Genomic DNA, 20,027 nt, shown 5'->3' on the forward strand with positions numbered 1-20,027 from the left:
AAATCATCTCAAATTCTGGCCACGGTGGTTCATCCAAGTATGGATGCATCACCCAATGTAAGCCAATGAGATTTTAGGATTTTGGGGGGGTTTGCTTGTTTTTTTGTTTTTGTTTTTGTTTTGTTTTGTTTTTTTTGTGTGTGTGTTTTGTTGTTGTTGTTGTTTTGTTCTGTTTTGTTTTGGTGGGACCGTAAGAGAGAACAGTTAAGAGGATATGAACCTGTGGCGTCTGCGACTCACAGAGGAATGAATACTGACTGGAGGACGGACGTTTTCACACGTGCAGGTGGGTGGAGCTGAAGAACTGCGGACAAATTAAGCCTCAGTGGTGATGCTATGAACCCAGTTTGGTTTGGGGATTCTGTTCCGAGAAACCAGAAGCATCCTAACAGATACAGAGGCACAAATAAATCCAAATATCGCACTGACCAAACTTTGAATAACTTTCTTTTATTGGCATCAACTCAGTTTTTCCTCCATCTCCTCCTCTGAACACTCTTCCCATGTTTCATTCATAAGTATTTCCCAAGTAAAATGTGGTTTTCATGTCTCCATAACTTTTCAAACTATTTCCTCTACTTGAGGGGCCCCTTGTCATCTCCTTGATCACTCAGTAAATCACTTTTTTTCAATCAATGCCTTCCCTGTAGGCTTCATTGTTGCATTGCCAGTTGTATGTAAAAGTTTATTGTAACATTTACTTTCAGGTATTACCTTATTTATTTATCTGTTTGCCTTTCTTAGATTTTTTTTTTGAGACTAAAGTTTAGTTTACAATCCATAAACTCAATGACACCTCTAGTTAGTATACTGTAAATCAATGAAGAAATGAATGTGAACTCTATTTCTTAATCCTCAAAAAGTAAGACATTAAGTTGACCACTAGCTGTTTCATATTTAGCAAGTAATTTTTACTTTTGGTTATGACGTTCAATGAAAATTCTGACTTATTCCCCTTTTGTGAATCTAATTTTAATCTTTTGAAATAAGACACAGCACTTTTTCGGTGACATGTTATAGGATAAGTACATTTTTAAAAAGGAGAGACTTCCCAGAGAAGTTTAATGCCAAAAAAAATTGCAAGTATTTTGTCTACATGCATGAACATCTCATGATTTTAATTTTAACTTCAGGAATATTGTGACGTATAAACATTTTATAAATCTTATCTCAAAAAATAATGATTTGAATAGTCTGTGCTTCAATGCAAAAATGAAACATTAATTTGTTCAGTTTCTCATACAACATGTTTATTAAACATTTCAGTGTCAATAATTTCTTAGAATTGTAACATTTAACCTTGTAATGGAGCTAATACCAATTCTATTCATGGGAGTATATTCTGGACTTTTGAACGACTTTAAGTAAAATGAATGCCACTGTCTTCAGGTTGTGCTTGGAGCAAAGACAAAGAAACATCAACTCATTCTTTCCAACTAATAAAACATCTAATGATGCAATGTTTATGATGACATTACTTTAAAGCTATTGTACTGTTAAATATATTTTTGCTTCTGTTACAGAAGCCTAATATATCATCTCTGAACATTAGCAATTTTCACATTATTTAGATTTTAAATATTGAATTTTTAACTTGGACTCCAAGGAAAAATCCCGAAAAATAAAGATCTGAATTTAGCATCTTTTTCCTTCCCTTAACCATAACTCTTCAATCTGATATGACTTTTCATGGAATCTATGTCGGAAGTATAGCTTTTTAAGATAACTTTAAAAAAAAAATCTCACTTCTATATGAAAGAGGGAATTCAGAATCACTGAAGTTCTGAAGGAGCATGTGCTTGGATGATTATTTCCACCAGTTCCTTATTTTTATTATAAAGTGGCAATTTATATCACCATTAGAAATATACATTTGTATATAAAGTTTTGCATTCAAATCTCTTTATTTTTTGGTTAGCTATGACTAAAGAACACAAGTCAAATAAAAACTCTACCCTTATTTCAGAAGCATATGTATATATACACATATATACTTGTAGAACAATCCACTGTTTTAAATGTGATTCTGATTTAAAAAATGCTATTTACAATTTTATGACAGAGAAATAATCTCAGCCTTTATGCTATTAAAATGAGCAAGGAATTTGGATGTTTGAGTGTGTTTCACCTTGTGCAGACGAAATTAGGCAACACCATGGAAAAACCTTCTCAGAGCAAGGCCTTGTAGACTAAGCCATGAGGATAGAAGAGATTTGCTATTTCTGGGTCCATGTTTAAAAAAATTAGTGTTGATGTAGTCATGCTTCTTCACCAAGAAATCAGTGGTCTCAATTTAGGACCTTCGAACTTTGTAATATACAAGCCATTCTTCATCCTTTTACTATTGCCTTAATATTCTCATCTCGTCCTAGTGGCACCATAGGACCATCTATCTAGTGGCACCATAGGACCACCATCCATAGATATAATAATATCTATCTACAGCAGTGTCATTTTCCTAAATTGAAGAATTCTTCTAAAAAGCTATCTGGGTTAAAATGAGGCCCATAAAGCATCACAATTTACATCAAATTGATGTCTCTTTATTGCGCCCATCCATAGTGGCTAAAAATGTGCTATGAAATTCATATGTAAAATTTGAAACCTAAACTATTACTGTGATCAAGAACAGGTTGGCTGGCTGTCCTCTGGTTTCCTGAAGCACAAAAGGCTCTGAATTAGCAAATGGAACTTCAGCACCATTTTGTTTCTATACCTCTAACTTCTAGCTTAAAAATCAATTGAAGTATGTTGACCAGAAAACTATTTAGAGATTCTCAAAAGTCTTGTTTTCATTCTTAAGCCCATTGATTTTGAAACATGTTATACAATAAAGACTCTTAGAATAAACACATCTTGACTTATATGTACATAGTCAATTACAAAGCTTTACTAAAAGTTATATTTTTCCTGAGAATATCCCAATGCATTGAAAAAAGAAAGAGCTTATTTTATTTATAGGAACATAAGAGATGGGTGAATTGAGACCCAGAAATGGGAATGACAAAAATCAAAGTAACAAATTCTTTCACTTGGAAGAAAGATGAAAACTATTAAAACTGGCTCATATTTTTAGAGGAAATAGGATACTTATATGTTTATATTTGGTAAAATTTTGAAAACCTAGACAGTGAATACTGACTTTTTCTTTTAAAAGATTTAGGTACTTTAAAAGTAAGCAGCGGTTAAGCAAATGTTCACCCTACAGTTTTTGTCAGGTTAATATGTAAAAGAAATACGATGTTTCCCATTTATTCTTTAAAATTAATTGTAAATAAGGCAAAGCTAATTTCTAAACGTTTTACTATGGTCAGCATTTGCTTAAATGATGTGGGAAAAACAATATAGAAATTGGGTGGTTAAGCTTCTGTTTCTTAATTGCTATCAGGAAGAAGACAAATATGAGTCTAGGTAATAAATGATGGACAGCCATTGAAAATTGAGGGGAAATTGTGTTGGGAGTTCATATCTTTATTACATTTTTCATAATACTTAACCAGATTAAATATATTGTCATGAAATCATTACTGTAATTAATAACACTTTGTGAAATTGTCAATTGTGTTACTGATAAGTTTGCAGGGTCTGTAGGTGTGTGTGTGTGTGTGTGCGCGCGTGTGTGTCACCATAAAAATCTCAAGTCATTTCATGCTAAATGAGCCTGAGATCCATTTTGTAGAATCCTCTTTCTTTTTATTTTTTCAAAGAAAACAGGCTTTGTGCTAGGGATTTGTTTGGTCCTGGAAGTGACAAGTGTGTTTAAAATCAAGTTGAATCAAGAGTGACAAGCAGAAATACAAACAGTATTGTAATTTTTTTTTCTACAATGGTATTCTTTTCCTACAAGAGTAACATTCTTTTTATTTTCTTTTAATTTAAGTGTCTTTATTTGTTACTTTCAAAATATTTTTGGTTAAACAAATATCTTTTGCAAATGTGTGTTCAAAATCCTTGCCAAGATGCCTAATTTTTAGTCTTTACAACTGATAAGGCAAATTGCTCCATTTCATTTGCTGCTACCCTCCTGATAACCTAAATAGAATGCTTGGTGAAGGACACAAACCACTATTAAAGAATAATGATTGTGTAGAGTGAGGGGAACTACATTGACTTTGAAAGAATACAGCAACCAATGGCAAGGTCATTTAAGTGAAGGCCTAGAGCTTCTGCAGAGTGTATATATTTTAGGGAGTTGTATTTGGAACAATACATGCTGGACAGTAGAGCTATAGGAGAAGTAACATGCTAAGTCTTCTCATTGGTAATATCCATAATTCTGCATACACTTTTTAAAATTCTGTTTTATTTTAATTTGGGTGTCTCTATACCACTCCTGATTTGTAGGACTAAGTACGTCTATTTTTTCCAAGGCAATTGTATAACATTCATTTCTTCCCTGATATTTTTCTAATCCTTTATTATTACTAACTATGCATTTGCCTAGTCCTTACGCTGAGGGTTCTTTTTTTTTTTTTTTTTTTCACACAACGGTATGTTGGAACCATAGCTGTTAATTCTGTATTGTTTCTCTATGCCCCTTGAAAATTCAGTATATTAAGTTCCCTTCTATGTTCTAGGAGTCAGACTTACTGTCAACTAAACTTATTAACAAAGTTATATAACAACAAGCAAGCCACTGGCTTCATGACATGGTAAGTTAGGAATTTCATAGCCATGCCTCCCAATTTCTTGGTGAAGTTTGGAAAATGCTACATACATAAAACTCTGGTAAGGTACAATGGCAAATACAATTTGCTTTAACAATTTCCTAGGACTTATTTCCTTACGTGAAACCCCTTTTTTTTCTTTCCTGCTGCAAGAGATGGTACAAAACTCTCTAACACAGCTGGACATGCACCTGTACTTTCAAAAGTGTGCACAATGTAAAAAAACAGACCACATGATAAGACCATATGACTTATTCATCACCGCCCAGGCATGACAATGATACAGAATTCCCAAAAGTTACCTCAGCCTTAGAACACATTTTTTTTTCCTAAAGGATGAATAAAAATGAGATCCTGGATTAATTCCTTTGATAAAAATATTATAATCTTCTAGGTTAATCTGAAACTCTTTTTATGAAGGAATGAAATCAGCTAATATCATTAAATTCAACAGAACTCTGTCTTTTGCATAAAATAATTATAAGTAACAACTTCAAGAAAAAAATTTTTAAACTTTTAAATGATTCCTGGCTTATATCATACAGGCATTAGAAGAATCTATGATTTGTACATGTTCAATATCATGATTAAAAAAAAAATCCTGGAGACAGGATGTAATTATGTGTCAATTCCAGATGCCCAAAGAAAATTCAAATTCAACACAAAGCACACATCACAGCATTACCCAAAGTTTAAATTATTCAGGGTATTACATTGATTTGTAAGTTCAATTCTCCAAAACCCTTGTCTTTAAGATAGTAACTTTATTTCAAATTTATTATAGTTATTGTCTTCATTATAATTAGCCTCTATTAATAACAGTACAATGTTGTGATGTCTTGATTTATTTTTTCCCTTGATTTTATGTGTGCTAATATTTGTGCATGTGCATTTTCTACCACATTGCAACAGGCAAGCTTTGGTTCAATTTCTTTGTCCTACACAAAGGAAGATTTTTGAGTGCAGAATCTTAGTCACTAGGTCCTGGATTGCCATTTTATTTTCCTCTCCTTGGGTGGATTTAATTGGAAGGAAATAGGTAAAGGGGAGGGAAAAAAGGGAAGGGATGAAAGAGGGATGAAGGGAAGAGTTCTCAGCTATGTTGAATCTTGATTCACGACTTTGCCTCCATTCATGGTTGGTGTTCCAGAACTTTTCCTTGAACGCCCTTGTTTTTCTCCAATTTCATGTAGTGATGGCTCTCTGTACATACACACTGAAAAGCAAAATTACATCAATTACTTATAATTGTAGACATCAATTTGGCCTCAATAAGCATCTCAAGTTTGATTTTACAATATTCTTCACTCTCATTCACTAGCTCTCCTCCCCAGTGTAAAATGACTTTTAACTTGATAACATATTTATTGGATATGTATGGTCCTCTTCCAGTTGTAGCAGTCATAACCTTTTAAGTCTTCTTGAACTGCGGACATAGAGTGATTTCTGTTCTCCTACAGATAAGGCTAGAATCTTACCTGTCTGCTAACCTATATAACAGGATTTTCATCTAGAGTTAGAGGAGACACTGCAAGTATAACATTAAAAGCGTAGGCATAGATACTTTTTAAAGTCCTGAATCTGCAGTCTAGTTTGCATAGGAAAAAAAAACCCTTATTTACATGTTCCTAATCTTTACCCTACTATAAGAAACACAACGCTGTTAGATCAAATTGAAATATTTATCAACAATTTTCAGGGTATCCTACATAAAAAATGACAATAGGAGGGAGGACAGAGGAAAATAAACAAACCAAATATCATTTTCCTGATTGCTCCAGGTTTGAATATGCAACTGTGAGATTTTAGTTCACATTTATATAAAACTGTTCCTCTTTCCTCCATTGTTTTGTCTGGCTCTAAAGCTCAGTCATCTGTGAATTATCATGGCTATTGCTAGATAATTGCACAGAAAGAATAATATTTTTCAACTCATAGTTATTCTTGTAAGATAGGATCTTCGTTCCTTACATTGTTGTGAAATAGACAAATGTGTACAAGCATATGAAATATTTCACTTAAACATCGGGAATTATTTTTATCCTTGATTTAGGAACAAACAGTTAAGTACCTCCATGTATTGAATCATCAATACAGGGCTTTAGTAATCTAAATGCTCTTTCTAATCAAATAGCTTCCTTGCCTGGGCTTTGCCCTGGTACAGGAGACCTGAGCATGGCTATGACCAAATAGATGTCATGTGGTGGTTAAGAGCACCAATCTGGGAGCCACACCACTTGTGTCCCCAACTTCAGTCAGCCACTCACTAGTTCTGTCAACTTAGATACACTGTTGTAGTTAAAAAACTAAATTTTTATGAGAATTAAGTGCCTGGCATATACTAAACATCCAAAGATGTTTAAGAAAATGAAGGAGCTGATCTCTTCATTAGAATTTTGAATAACAGATTTCAGAGAACAAAGTGATAGTTTTGAGGGGTGGCTAAAGATATTCTAAATTAAAAACTAGATTAAGAGAGTTAAGATACAAAAAAATTCTCTTTAGACTAGTTTAGTGATGAGGACACAGGTTTTTTTTTCCCCCTCAATATTTCAGTGGTAGAGCTTCTTCTTCTTCTTCTTTTTTTTTTTAAAGATTTTATTTATTATGAAAGACACACACACACACACACACACACACACACACACACAGAGAGGCAGAGACACAGGCAGAGGGAGAAGCAGGCTCCATGCAGGGAACCCGATGTGGGACTTGATCCCGGGACTCCGGGATCAGGCCCTGAGCCAAAGGCAGATGTTCAACTGCTGAGCCACCCAGGTGTCCTGCAGTGGAAGAGCTTCTTAAACGTTAATGTGCTTTCAAATCATCCAGGGATATTTTGTTAAAATCCAGAATCTGATACAGAAGGTTTCCGTGGAGTTAAGATTCTACATTTTTAATAAGTTCCCAGGTGATGCTGGTCTTGGCAAATGGAACTACACTTTGGGTAGTACAAAATATGCAAACAAACTATGTTTGGCTAAGTATAATGTGCAAAACTATTGCACACAAATATTTTATTTTTATTTTATTGCATTTTTACATATATATTTTTAAATGAGATTTTAAAGTATTTCAATTATTACACTAAATGGCTCCTCCAATATCCCAAAGACTTTTGGGATAAGTAGCAAAGTTGTACAGAGAAAATGAGTTGAGAAAGAATTGATGCTTAATTTTCAGATGATGCCAGCAGATAATTTAAGTTTTCACTTTCTCTTACAAAAGACAGAAGATCCTATGGAAGGTCTTATGGAAATCTTGTAATTCCTCAAGTCTAAATGTCTCTTACATATATTTCTGTTATGGGCAAAATGTCAAAATCTCAAAAATTAAAGCATGCATTTATATATGCAAAATAAAGCTATTTATTTATAACTGGTAAGTCTACAGGGAACTCAGAAGTAATGAAGTGATTCTATTAGAAAGCTATTTATGTGATACCATAAAAGAGTTTTCCCTACACTGCACCTAGTCAACTGTGAAAACCAATACATCTCCAGGCCTGACTACAAACTGCTAAATCAGAGTCTCAAAGAATGACAAAAATAATATATATATATATATATATATATATATATATATATATATATATGCATAATAGAGGAGGAGGCCTGGGTGGTTCAGTTAGTTAAGCATCTGACTCTTGATTTTGGCTCAGGTCATGATCTCAGGGTGAGAGGACTGAGCCCCATATTGGGTTCCAGGCTGAGAGCCAGGAGTCTGCTTGAGATTCTCTCTCCCCTTCTGCTTCTCCTCCTCCCCCCAGGCTCATGTGTGTGCTAAGAAAGAAAGAAAGAAAGAAAGAAAGAAAGAAAGAAAGAAAGATTCATTAAAAAATATGTATATATAAAGTAGATTTTGACCTGCAAATTTCTTAAACTCCAACTTAGAGATACTTGAAGGATGTTATTTTCCAACTTAAATTCAAGAATATATTTTAAAATAACTTTTATAGTTGAATTTCTTATTTTACTACTTATTTTTTTTAGTTTCCTTATGTCATAGATTCTTCCCAAAGAATTTGATTTTAACTTCATCTCTTTATTATTTTTTGTTATTTCTCACATATGCATAAAATACTTGAGTCATGACAATGTGAAATATTACCATTATAACTACCACTGCAGATAACTTTTCCAATAACTTAATCCTGCTTGCCATCTTGGTATCAAGTCCCCAAAGAGGATTTTTAAATTGGCATCTGAACATTTTCAGTGTTTCAAAGGGAACAAAATTCATTAGTATCATAGCAGAGCATGCAATTTGCCCTCCTCAGGACTACTCCATTACTAATTTTCAGATATTTCCATTTAAATGGTGTAATAATTTCCATTTAAATGGTGTAATAATTTTCCAGGTTTTGAAAAAACTAGTTCTTAGTTGGAAAATGAAGAGTAATAAATAGGTTTCCTAGTTCACTGGAACCCCCCACCCCACAATAAATCAAGTAATTATTTGAATTTCTGTATTTCTGTTAATAGAAAGAACTTTCTTTAAAGAAAGCAAACTTATGACAATCTAGGAATTGCATACAAATATAAACAAAGAGAACAAAAACTTTGTCAAACAGATTGATTTCTTGGGCTTTAATTTTCATTATTTATAGGCTCTGGGATGTTAGTATTACTGTCTAACTCAAGAAGCTGATAAATCAAGAAGTACAAAGCTCAATCAAATTTTAGAATGAAAATGTAATTAAAAGAGTATGGTCCAATTAGAAAGCAAAGAAAGGACAAACCATTTCTCTTAAGTAATATAACTTCCTTTGATAGTTGTATTAGTACTCCATAACTGTGGTATTCTAAATGATAAACAATAAAAAGATGACACAAAATACAAGAAAACAGAAGGTATAAGTGTTCTACAAAATGCATTATATGTCCAAAATGTAAAACCCAATCACTTTGATGTACAAAATAACCACAATGGGACACCTGTGTGGCTCAGTGGTTGAACGTCTGCCTTTGGATCAGGGCATGATCCTGGGGTGCCTGGATTGAGGCCTACATCAGGCTCCCTGTGGGAAGCCTGCCCATGACTCTGCCTCTTTCTCTGTATCTCTCATGAATATATAAAATAAAAAAAAAAAATAACCACAATGGTAATCTCATAAATAAATTTTAATCCCTTAAATAAATCTATTATTTCAGTGTTTTCAAAGCCACTTTTAAAAAGATTTTATTTGAGAGAGAGAGCACAAGTGAGGGAGGGGTGGCAGAGGAAGAAGAAGAAGCAGACTCCGCACTGAGCAGGCTCTATCCCAGGACCCCAATATTATAACTGAAACCAAAGGCAAATGCTTAACCCACTGAGCCACCCAGGCACCCCTCAAAGTCATTTTAAATTGACTAACTCAATTGATAATTATAATAATCTTGTGTATAAAGTGAGAAATTCTTATCCAAATTTTTAAAATATGAAATAAACTAATCAACTTTCCTAATGTCAAATAGTAAGGGCAGAACCAGGATGAGAATGAAAGGCTTCAAAATCCTAGTCAAGAGTTCTAATAAAAGCAAAAGATCAATTTATCAAAAAATGGAATAAACTCAGCCATTCAATAAAATGAAATCTTGCTATTTGCAACAATGTGGATGGAACTAGAGTGTATTATGCTAGGCAAAATAAGTCCATCAGAAAGACAATTATCATACGATCTCAGTCATATGTGGGATTTAAGCAACAAAACAGAGGATCATAGGGGAAGAGAGGGAAAAATAAAGATGAAATCAGAGAGGGAGACAAACCATAAGAGTATTAATCATAGGAAAGAAACAGAGTCACTGGAGGGGGGTGGGGGATCTGGCAAGTGGGTGATGGACAGTAAGAAGGGCAAGTGATGGAATAAGCACTGGGTGTTATATAAGACTGATGAATCACTGACCTCTACTTCTGAAACCAATAATACATTATACGTTAATTAACTGAATTTAAATAAAATAAGATTTACATTTAAGAAAATGGAAAAAAATGATTGTCTTATGTCAGACAATGCTTAAATTAGATCCGTTTATTTAAAAAAATTTTTTTTTAAAGATTTTATTTATTTATTCATGAGAGACAGAGAGAGAGAGAGAGAGAGAGAGAGAGAGGCAGAGACAGGCAGAGGGAGAAGCAGGCTCCATGCAGGGAGCCCGACGTGGGACTCGATCCCGGGTCTCCAGGATCATGCCCTGGGCTGAAGGTGGTGCTAAACCGCTGAGCCACCCTGGCTGCCCTAGATCCATTTATTAATTGAGATCCAAGTTGGCCTTTCCTCTACTAAATATTCCTAATGTCATTCAAAAATGGTAATAAAAACAAATGCAGGATGGCTATTTTCAAAAATGAAAACAAAAAGAAAGTAACAAGTGTTGGAGTAAGAAGTTCCTGGGGCTGGAGAAGGGAGAATGACTCAATGTATATAAGTACAATGTGAATGTACCTAATGGCATTGAAATGTACACTTACAATGGTTAAAATGTTAAATTTTATGTTGTGTATATTTTATACAGCATAATAATTACACATTTAAAAAAAATATGCACATACAAATACTGAGTATAAGCTATAAAGAAAGAAATGACTATTAAAGCCAGAAATGTCTTATTTGCTTGGGAAGATCCAACAATTTCTTAATATTCAAAAATATTGGTCTTAGTACTATAGTAAGATGGAGAGAATTGAGCTATAACTGAGGGGGTATAGAATTGGTAAAAGGACAGGAAAATCGGATGAGAATATCCTAGGAACACGGTACCTAATATAAAAATCCATTTTGCCATATGTGATCACAGAGCACTTAAAATGTGATTAGTCCTGGGCTCCCTGCATAGAGCCTGCTTCTCCCTCTGCCTGTTCTCTGCCTCTCTGTGTGTCTCTCATGAATAAATAAATAAAATATTTGAAAAAAAAATGTGATTAGTCCTAATTCAGACGTGCTGTAAGTATAAAACAAACATTAAATTTAAAGACCACACAAAAAGAATTAACATATCATCAGTTATATATGAACTGGTTACATATTAAATAGATAATATTTTGGATATATTGGGTGGAGTATATTATTAAAATTTGTCACGTTTGTTTTTATTGTTTAAGTGTATATAAAAGTTTTAAATTACATATGTAGCTCATATGATGTTTCTTTTAGACAGTTCTATATTAGAAGAATTTGTTGTTTGGAAGAGAAGTGTCCTGACTGGACCTAAAGCTATAAATTACTGAATGATGGGAAGACAGGGGAGAAAGTGTTCTGACCTGGTGGTCCTGACACTCATATATAGACTTGGGAGATACTGAGTGTCTTGGATGACTTAGTAGGATGCAACTGGTTCACAAAACATTTATTGACCCTTTTTACTTGGCCAAGCTAATGCTGTATCACCTTCATCCTAAAATGGCCTTTTCATGTTCTTTCCTCTCCTCCAATTTCAATTTCTCTTTTATAACTAGTACCCAAAGATGAATTGGTTCAAGCGTTGATTTGTTCATTTATTCGATAAACAGGTGTACGTTTCATTTGCACCAGGCACCCTGCCAGATTGCATAGCAACTGTGAGAGGTGGCCGCTTGAATCCTGCCCTCATGGAGCTCAAGGCTAAGAACAGCACAGACATACACACATATCACAGACTGTTCAGAGCCAGAGTGGGGAGTGGAATGGAAAAGAGCACAGAACAATAGCTATACAATGTTGATTTAGCCTTGAAGAATGCAGAGGATTTACACAGATGAATAAGCTACCAAATAAGACTGAAGAGGTTATATAAGAAAAACAAAAACAAAAGAAAAAAAAAAGAAAAACAGTGACTGGTTGAAGAATGGGGTAAAATTGAGAAGTAGGGAGGAATAAGCTGGCAGGGCTGACTCATGTCAGACCTTCTGAGTTCCCAGCTGGAAGATTTAAAGCATGACCCTGATGTCTATCAGCCTCAATTTGATAAGTGAATGAAGAGTTAAAAAATATGTCCATCAAGGACATGAGTGTATAGTGAAAATCTATTTATTCAATCTCGTTATCTAGAAAAATGTCTAACTATGTTTACATGACATGAATACAGCCAGTCAGATTAGTCAGGAAGAATCAGTGAAACTGAATCTTACTGCGTGGATCCTAAAAAATGGTTGGCAGTATCTGAAACTTTCATGAATTCTGATAACTTGCAAACACAACTGTACTTTCTTAGAAACAGACCTAGCTGAGGCACCATTACGTGTGAGACCTGCTGCTTATCTAATATATACACTATCTGATATTCTCCATATACCATAATTTTGACAATTGAAAGAATGGTTCACTTGGTCAAGCTAACTAACATGTTGAGAAGAGTTCTCCTTTTGTTTTGTGGGGAGCTTAATGTAGCACTTAAGATGACTACACAATCAACAAATGATATAAATCAAGAATCACTGATCCCATATATGAGCATCACATATGCTTTCCAATAAGAATTAATCACAATTTTATACAGCTACTACCACTACAACTAGAATTTGGAGTTCTGGTGTTAATTTCCAATCATATACTAAGCAATTGTGGGAAACCTTTAAGAAGCATATCCAGGAAACTACTTAGGTTCTGAATTTCAAACAGTTATATAAATTCTACAGCTCCCAAATTGTGCTTCTCAAATCAGCCTCATACTATGCAAGATTAAGTTTTCTCTCTTCCTGATAATCAGGTCCTTATTAGTAATTGCAGTAACCTCTGATCTCTTAATTTGCATTATTTCAAAGTACAATGATTTTTGATGGGGGGGAGCTTTTTCATCACTTTCTATTATAATAAGCTATTATTTCATTAGGGATAGATTTATTTTGCTCTAGGAAGGCTCTCTCTCTCTATATATATATATATTTAATTTCTTTGTTCCTGAGTATTTTCTTACTGTGCTGTCTGTTGTATGCATTTGGCCTACTTCAGCTATGAGTGCAGTCTGATATTCCAGTTCTTTTGATGAGGAGTAATTTCCAGACTGAGAACAGAGTGAAACAAACAAACAAAAAAACTCAACTCGTTGAATTTTTATTCTCCTAGCTCTCCAATCACCCTTCTCAGAAATTCAGATTCAGTGCCATTGCCCATATATAACTACTGGAAACAAGTTCTCTGATTTGCAAGCTTGTGATGTACAATCTAACCATGTCTCATCTGAGACCCTGGGAACTACACTTGTGATACAGATTTTATCTTCAGGGGGTCATGATTTAATGGTTACCACTTGGCATGGAACTGATTTCCAATTGTGTTTCTTTCTGATTCCACTTTACACTATTTTCCCAACAAAATTTCAGCATCTAAATATCAAGAATGTTTAGTGTCCTAGTGATACAATGCCTGATTAACAACACTGCTGCTCTTTCACCTGGCACTCCTGGGTGGTTCTTGATCATACCCCGTGCCCTCTTTACCCTTTAAAGCATGAAAAACAAAACAAAGCAAAAAACACTTGCTCTTTTTTTTTTAATCCCACAGGATGTTTTTGAGATAAATACCATTATTCCTCTAACACATAATATCATAATGGCTTTGGATAAATGGTAAAAGGAGATAATGTTCTAAAAAGGGAAGCATTTCTTTTTGGTTCTTTAGTATTCTTTCTTCACATCAGTTTTCTATTTCCCCTCTATTTTGATATATGTTTCAATTTATTTCTCTTTCTCCTCTCCTCACCACACCCCCCCCTTCTCTTCTTCTGGCTGTTTCCTTTTATTCATGTTTTGATTTTTCTTGATCCATAGTACACTGAAGGAGGATTCATTGCAGCTTTCAGAGTAAAAATGAGGTAGAGAGATTTGATAAGAGGATATTTTTCCTCCTGCGCAGATGCAAGGACACATGAAAGTTTCTAATAACATAGCCCACATCGGATATTATTTTAAGACCTAGCATTCACTAAAAATCCCCAGTTCCACCCTTTAATGTGAGTGGAACACACCTGTATGACAGACACGAGTCACATTGTGACTTGGCATTGCGGAGGCTGTCATTTTCACAGCCGCCTGAGATGCACTGGCTATATTTCTGTAGAAAGCCTTGCAGTCCTGGTATCACAAACAAAATACTACACCTGGTCATAACAAGACCATAAGCTACCAACTATAGGATAACATACAGTATTTGCTCTATTTATTTTTTGCTTTATTTTTAAATACAAGATTGTGCCATTAGAAAAGAGAGAGACTTAAGAAATATCACTGAGCGTTGAAATCTTGTCAAAAATAAGACACATCTTCTCCTTGTAAGATTAGGTATAGGTCTTTCCAGGGCAGGCATTCCAGCTACTATTTTTCTATTATATATATATATATATATATATTTTTAACTCGTACCTTTGTTGCAAATGCAGTTATCAGAAGATGCAAGTGTTCTTTTTCATTATGCTGGCTCAGAATCCTTGTTTGCAACTTTCAGTATTCAATAATCGCATTTATTTTAGTTACACACTTCTCTTGGAAACCAAAAAAAGTGGAATCTCAAAAGTTGCTATTATTTATTTTTTATTTTTATTTTTCAAAAGATTTTATTTATTTATTCATGAGACACACAGAGAGCAAGAGAGAGAGAGAGAGGCAGAGACACAGACAGAGGAGAAACAGGCTCCATGCAGGAAGCCCGATGTGGGACTCGATCCCGGGACTCTAGGATGACGCCCTGGGCCAAAGGCAGGCGCCAAACCACTGAGCCACCCAGGGATCCCCTGCTATTATTTATAAATCAGACAACTGTAATAAACCAGGTGCAGGTACCATCTAGTGGGTACTCCCCACCTGAGTAGTCAGTGTGCTCATAATCATAACTAATATTAATTCAGCACTTACTATGTATCTGTACTTTATATGCACTATGGTTATTTTAAATGATCGGAAAGGTAGATACTTTTATCGGTCTTTTTTGCAAATAAGGAAACTGAAGAACAAAAAGGGTAATTTGTTAGAAGTGGTGTGGGACACCGCAGAGCAGAATCAGCATTAAAATTCATGTATGATTAAGTCTAGAGTTCCTGCTCTAAGCTCATAGTCAAGTAGTTTCATGTGTGCAGAAAACAAACAACATGAAACTTTGTTGACTGGACCCCGATGTTTCTAGCAGCAATGGCCACAATAGCCAAACTGTGGAAGGAGCCTCGGTGTCCATCAAAAGATGAATGAATAAAGAAGCTGTGGTCTATGTATACAATGGAATATTCCTCAGCCATTAGAAATGACAATACCCACCATTTGCTTCAACGTGGATGGAACTGGAGGGTATTATCGGAGTGAAGTCAATCAGAGAAGGACAAACATTATATGGTCTCATTCATTTGGGGAATATAAATAATAGTGAAAGGGAATATAAGGGAAGGAAGAAGAAGTGTGTGGGAAATATCAGAAAGGGAGACAGAACATGAAGACTCCTAACTCTGGGAAACAAACTAGTGGTGGTGGAAGGGGAGGAGGGCGGGGGGTGGGAGTGAATGGGTGACGGGCACTGAGGGGGGCACTTGACCAGATGAGCACTGGGTGTTATTCTGTATGTTGGTAAATTGAACACCAATAAAAAATAAATTTATTAAAAAAAAAATCCTGATCCCAAACCTCATGGGGGTCCCCAGCACTTCCTGGAACCCTCTTACATTTCTCTTGCCAATTCCCCCTCCTATTCTTCCTAAGTGACCATTCCACACCTTCTCTTTCCTCCTCAAACCCTCCTCAGATTCACATGACAGGTCTGCCTTCTTTGTTTCTTGTCTTTCTTTCCTTCCCCTCCTTCTCTTTTTGGTGTCTCCCTCCTTCCTTCCCTTCCTTCCTTTTTTTTATCAGCAAACCACCTTGCTTTGTATTCCACTTAGAAGCAGAGGAGAAAGTTTTTGTATTTCCACCATGAAAATGACCAACCTGCATATATGTGCTCACATGTGTTCTAGTGCTTGAACTCTTCCCATGGCCTGTGTACATCTCACCCTCCACTTCCGACTTCCATGCTCACGTGATCCCACCCCCTTTGGTCAGTGTTATTCAGTGGCCATCTCTCCTGGGATGCCAAATCTTAACTTCTCCTCAATTATTCCCATCAGTCTATACATGTGCTGTGATAGCTTTAAACAAACAAGCAAACAAATTACACTCTGTAACCACAATGTTTCTCTCTAGCTAGCTTCCTATTTCTCTCTCTCTCTCTTTTTTTTATAGCAGAGCTCCTCTACAGTGTGATTTCATATTACTTTCTTCTTCTCTTTACTTCCTGTGATAACTTGAATCCACTCCAATTAGACTTACTCCCTGCTACCTCAATGAAATCACTCTTGTTAGTCACTACTAACTGTATGTTATAGACATTGGTCAATCCTCCAGCAGCTAACTGGATCCTTTTGGCAGTCTGATAGAGATAACAGCTCTGGTCATAGTTTTAGCCCCTTTCTAACTATATGGACCTGGGTCAGTTATTTAACCTCTCTTAAACTCAGTTTCCTATCTTTTTTTTTTTTTTTTTTTTTTTATTTATGCTAGTCACAGAGAGAGAGAGAGAGAGAGAGAGAGAGGCAGAGACACAGGCAGAGGGAGAAGCAGGCTCCATGCACCGGGAGCCCGACGTGGGATTTGATCCTGGGTCTCCAGGATCGCGCCCTGGGCCAAAGGCAGGCGCCAAACCGCTGCGCCACTCAGGGATCCCAGTTTCCTATCTTTAAAATTGGGATGATACTCTTAACCTGCATATGCGCAAAGTGTTAGTGCCCATCAAGTGATACTATGGCTAGGGAAGCATGTTAAAAATAATGAGCCACACAAGTGGCATATACAGCAGTACCATTGCTACTAATTATTACTTATATTACTTTTGGCTTCCTACAAATCACTTAAAAAGTGAGTGTTCTTGTAGTTATGGGAAGAAGTAGGTATAAATCGTTCAGTATCAGTGTTGCTCTATTAGGGAGATCGGAAAACCTGGGTGGAGGGCGATTGGAGCTGCTGCTGACAAATTGTTTTCCAAATGGAGGCAATGAAACTCCAGTTTCTGATAAAGCTCATATAAAGGGCACTCTAGAAAGAACCCCTATCCTATATCAGTTTCCATCAAAGAAGAATGAAATATGACTACTCTTTTTATTACTACCAATTTAATTGAATTTTCCTTGGCCCTCTGTAATTGCTAAGAAGTAGAAAGGTTAGATTGCTCTGTTAGTTAATGTACCATTAAAGATATTTAATTGTTTTAATCGCAGATCATGGAAGGGTGTGAGCAATTAACATGAAGCAATTTCACACCTTAATTAATGTCACATGGAATCCCTTTGGAACTGTAGAAGAATTTTAAGTGCTGGTTCAGAAGCTATGTATTGCCAAAGGAGTGCACCCAATATGCTGTAAATACTTATTAAAAAGAGTTAAGAGGCACTGTGAACACAAAGATCTATATCTTCATTTAGAAAGAGATCAGAAGCAATATTTGTGTTCAGGAGAGAGATAGATATGGAAGAAGAATGTGGCAGGGAGAGGTAGGAGGGTTTTATTAAAGACTAAACTCGAAGCCAGGAAGATGCTTCTTTGAATGAGTTACACTGGCTTGGGAGAAGTTGTCACAGGCTGGCAGAGATCCAAAACTCAAAAGCTGGAGAGAAAGTGAGAATGAGAGAGAAAAAGAGAATTGCAGCCATTTGCTACGATTAAAACAATCGAAAGCATCCATGGTAGGTATTTTTTTGCTCTGTGTTTGTCTTTTAGTATGGTTAGGTCCAAAAGAGGATCCTGGGGGAAAAAATCATTTAGTTTTCTTTCCAGTCAATTGAAAAAAAATATCAAAATCAATTTGCCATTAGTATCCTCCCAATTAGGACTCTAAAGCATTAGGGATCCTGATTTGTTCAGTTCTCTGGTATCTCATTATATAGTCTTTGAAGAGATGATTTTCCTTCCAAATTTCAATTTTCGTTCTCTAATCCCTTAGTGAATACCATACCTCACAGGTATGAATACCATACTTCACAGTTTCTCCAGGACGTAACCCAATAACACAATGTCCAGTTTCCAAGGGCAAACGAAAAATGCACTTTGGATTGATCTGACAATTTTGGGATACACAACTTTCTTACAAGGTCTTATCTTCCTTTTATTCCTATGAAACAGATGGCATTTGTAATCAACTTCATCTTTGGAAATTACTGAGGTTGAAGAAGATAAATTATTTTCTCAAAATTACTTAGCAAATCATTTGCAAAATTTTTATCAGAAGAATTAGATATTTATTTATCCTTGATTAATTGATTTGTATTAGGTTACTTTTTCTCAGTGTCAACTCAGTGCAATAATTGGTGTTAGCTCTAACTTAGTATAATAATTTAATTCAGCATTAGAATACAGCCATCTTAATAGCAGTAGGAAATGGCAAAATTTAACATGTTTAATATATGTAACTCCATGGTGTCAGTGTCCATTTACTCTATGGTAGATTAGGCTTAGTCCAATACATTGATCACAATAATCTGAATATTTGATCAAAATGAGCCTAGAATCACCAAATTCAGTTTAGAACACTAAGTCTGGATCCAGGTTGCCATCATAATCACTTGGACAATAAAATGAGAACACTCTGGAGATCTGGCCTGAGAATCTGTACTTTTTAAACACTCCAGATGGTTCAGATATTGATGTTTGGGAAACACTGTTCTATGTTATACTGCTGGCACTTAAATCAGGTTCTATTAGCTTAAATCAACAGGAAAAGATGGATCATTTATGTGCGTGCGTGTGTGTGTGTGTGTGACAGAGAGAGAGAGAGAGAGAGAGTCAGTCTTATCTCCCCACTGGAAAATATATTGGTGGAAATTAGCAAATGTTCCTTCATTTAGAGTTTAATATTTCTGTAGCAATGTCTCTCAATTGATATTTACTAATTTTACTGTAGAAACATATTTCTCTCTCCATGATTAAGTTCTTGAAGCTTAAGTCTTTGGAAAGTGCACATATTCTTTCCAGGAGGGAGGAACTAGATTCTGAATACCCAACCACCTGCAGGAGCTGAGTAATGTGCTTCTTGGAGGAGGGAAGAGAAAAGGAGGAGACTGCATCTTGTTCTTTGTCAAAGAGTATTTGGCTGCTGCATCTGAAGCTACAGAGAGAGATTACCACCAAGACTATTTAAATCTGGGGGAGTTACTTATCTGTGGTGTGAACAATGCTCTGAAAAGGCAAAACTGGGAATCAAGAAGCCTGTGCCGTTGTCTTAAATTCCAGGGGAGGGGACCCATGTAAGTAAAGGCTGACATGCAAGTGTACATAGTAATGGGTTTAAATATCAAGTCCGTCCATCTGTCTGAATAGATGCCCTTGCAACCCTTCATTAACACCACCTGTGTTCTAAACCGAGGCTGGAGAGTGAGACCGTGATAGGAAAGGGGC

General features: G+C 35.5%; 1 protein-coding gene across 3 annotated transcripts in view; it reads right to left on the reverse strand.

Moving 5' to 3' along the window:
• Positions 1–434: 434 nt before the first annotated feature.
• FGF12 (fibroblast growth factor 12) overlaps positions 435–20,027 on the reverse strand; it is a 543,450-nt gene continuing 523,857 nt past the window's right edge. For all 3 annotated transcript variants that reach the window (XM_072807854.1, XM_072807853.1, XM_072807852.1), the window contains one exon: positions 435–5,883. In XM_072807854.1, coding sequence (XP_072663955.1) covers positions 5,765–5,883 — 119 coding nt within the window. In that variant the 3' untranslated portion in view covers positions 435–5,764. The remainder of the gene's footprint in view (positions 5,884–20,027) is intronic.

This window comes from Canis lupus, chromosome 31 (genome assembly GCF_048164855.1).
Source record: "Canis lupus baileyi chromosome 31, mCanLup2.hap1, whole genome shotgun sequence".
Classification (NCBI taxonomy): domain Eukaryota; kingdom Metazoa; phylum Chordata; class Mammalia; order Carnivora; family Canidae; genus Canis; species Canis lupus.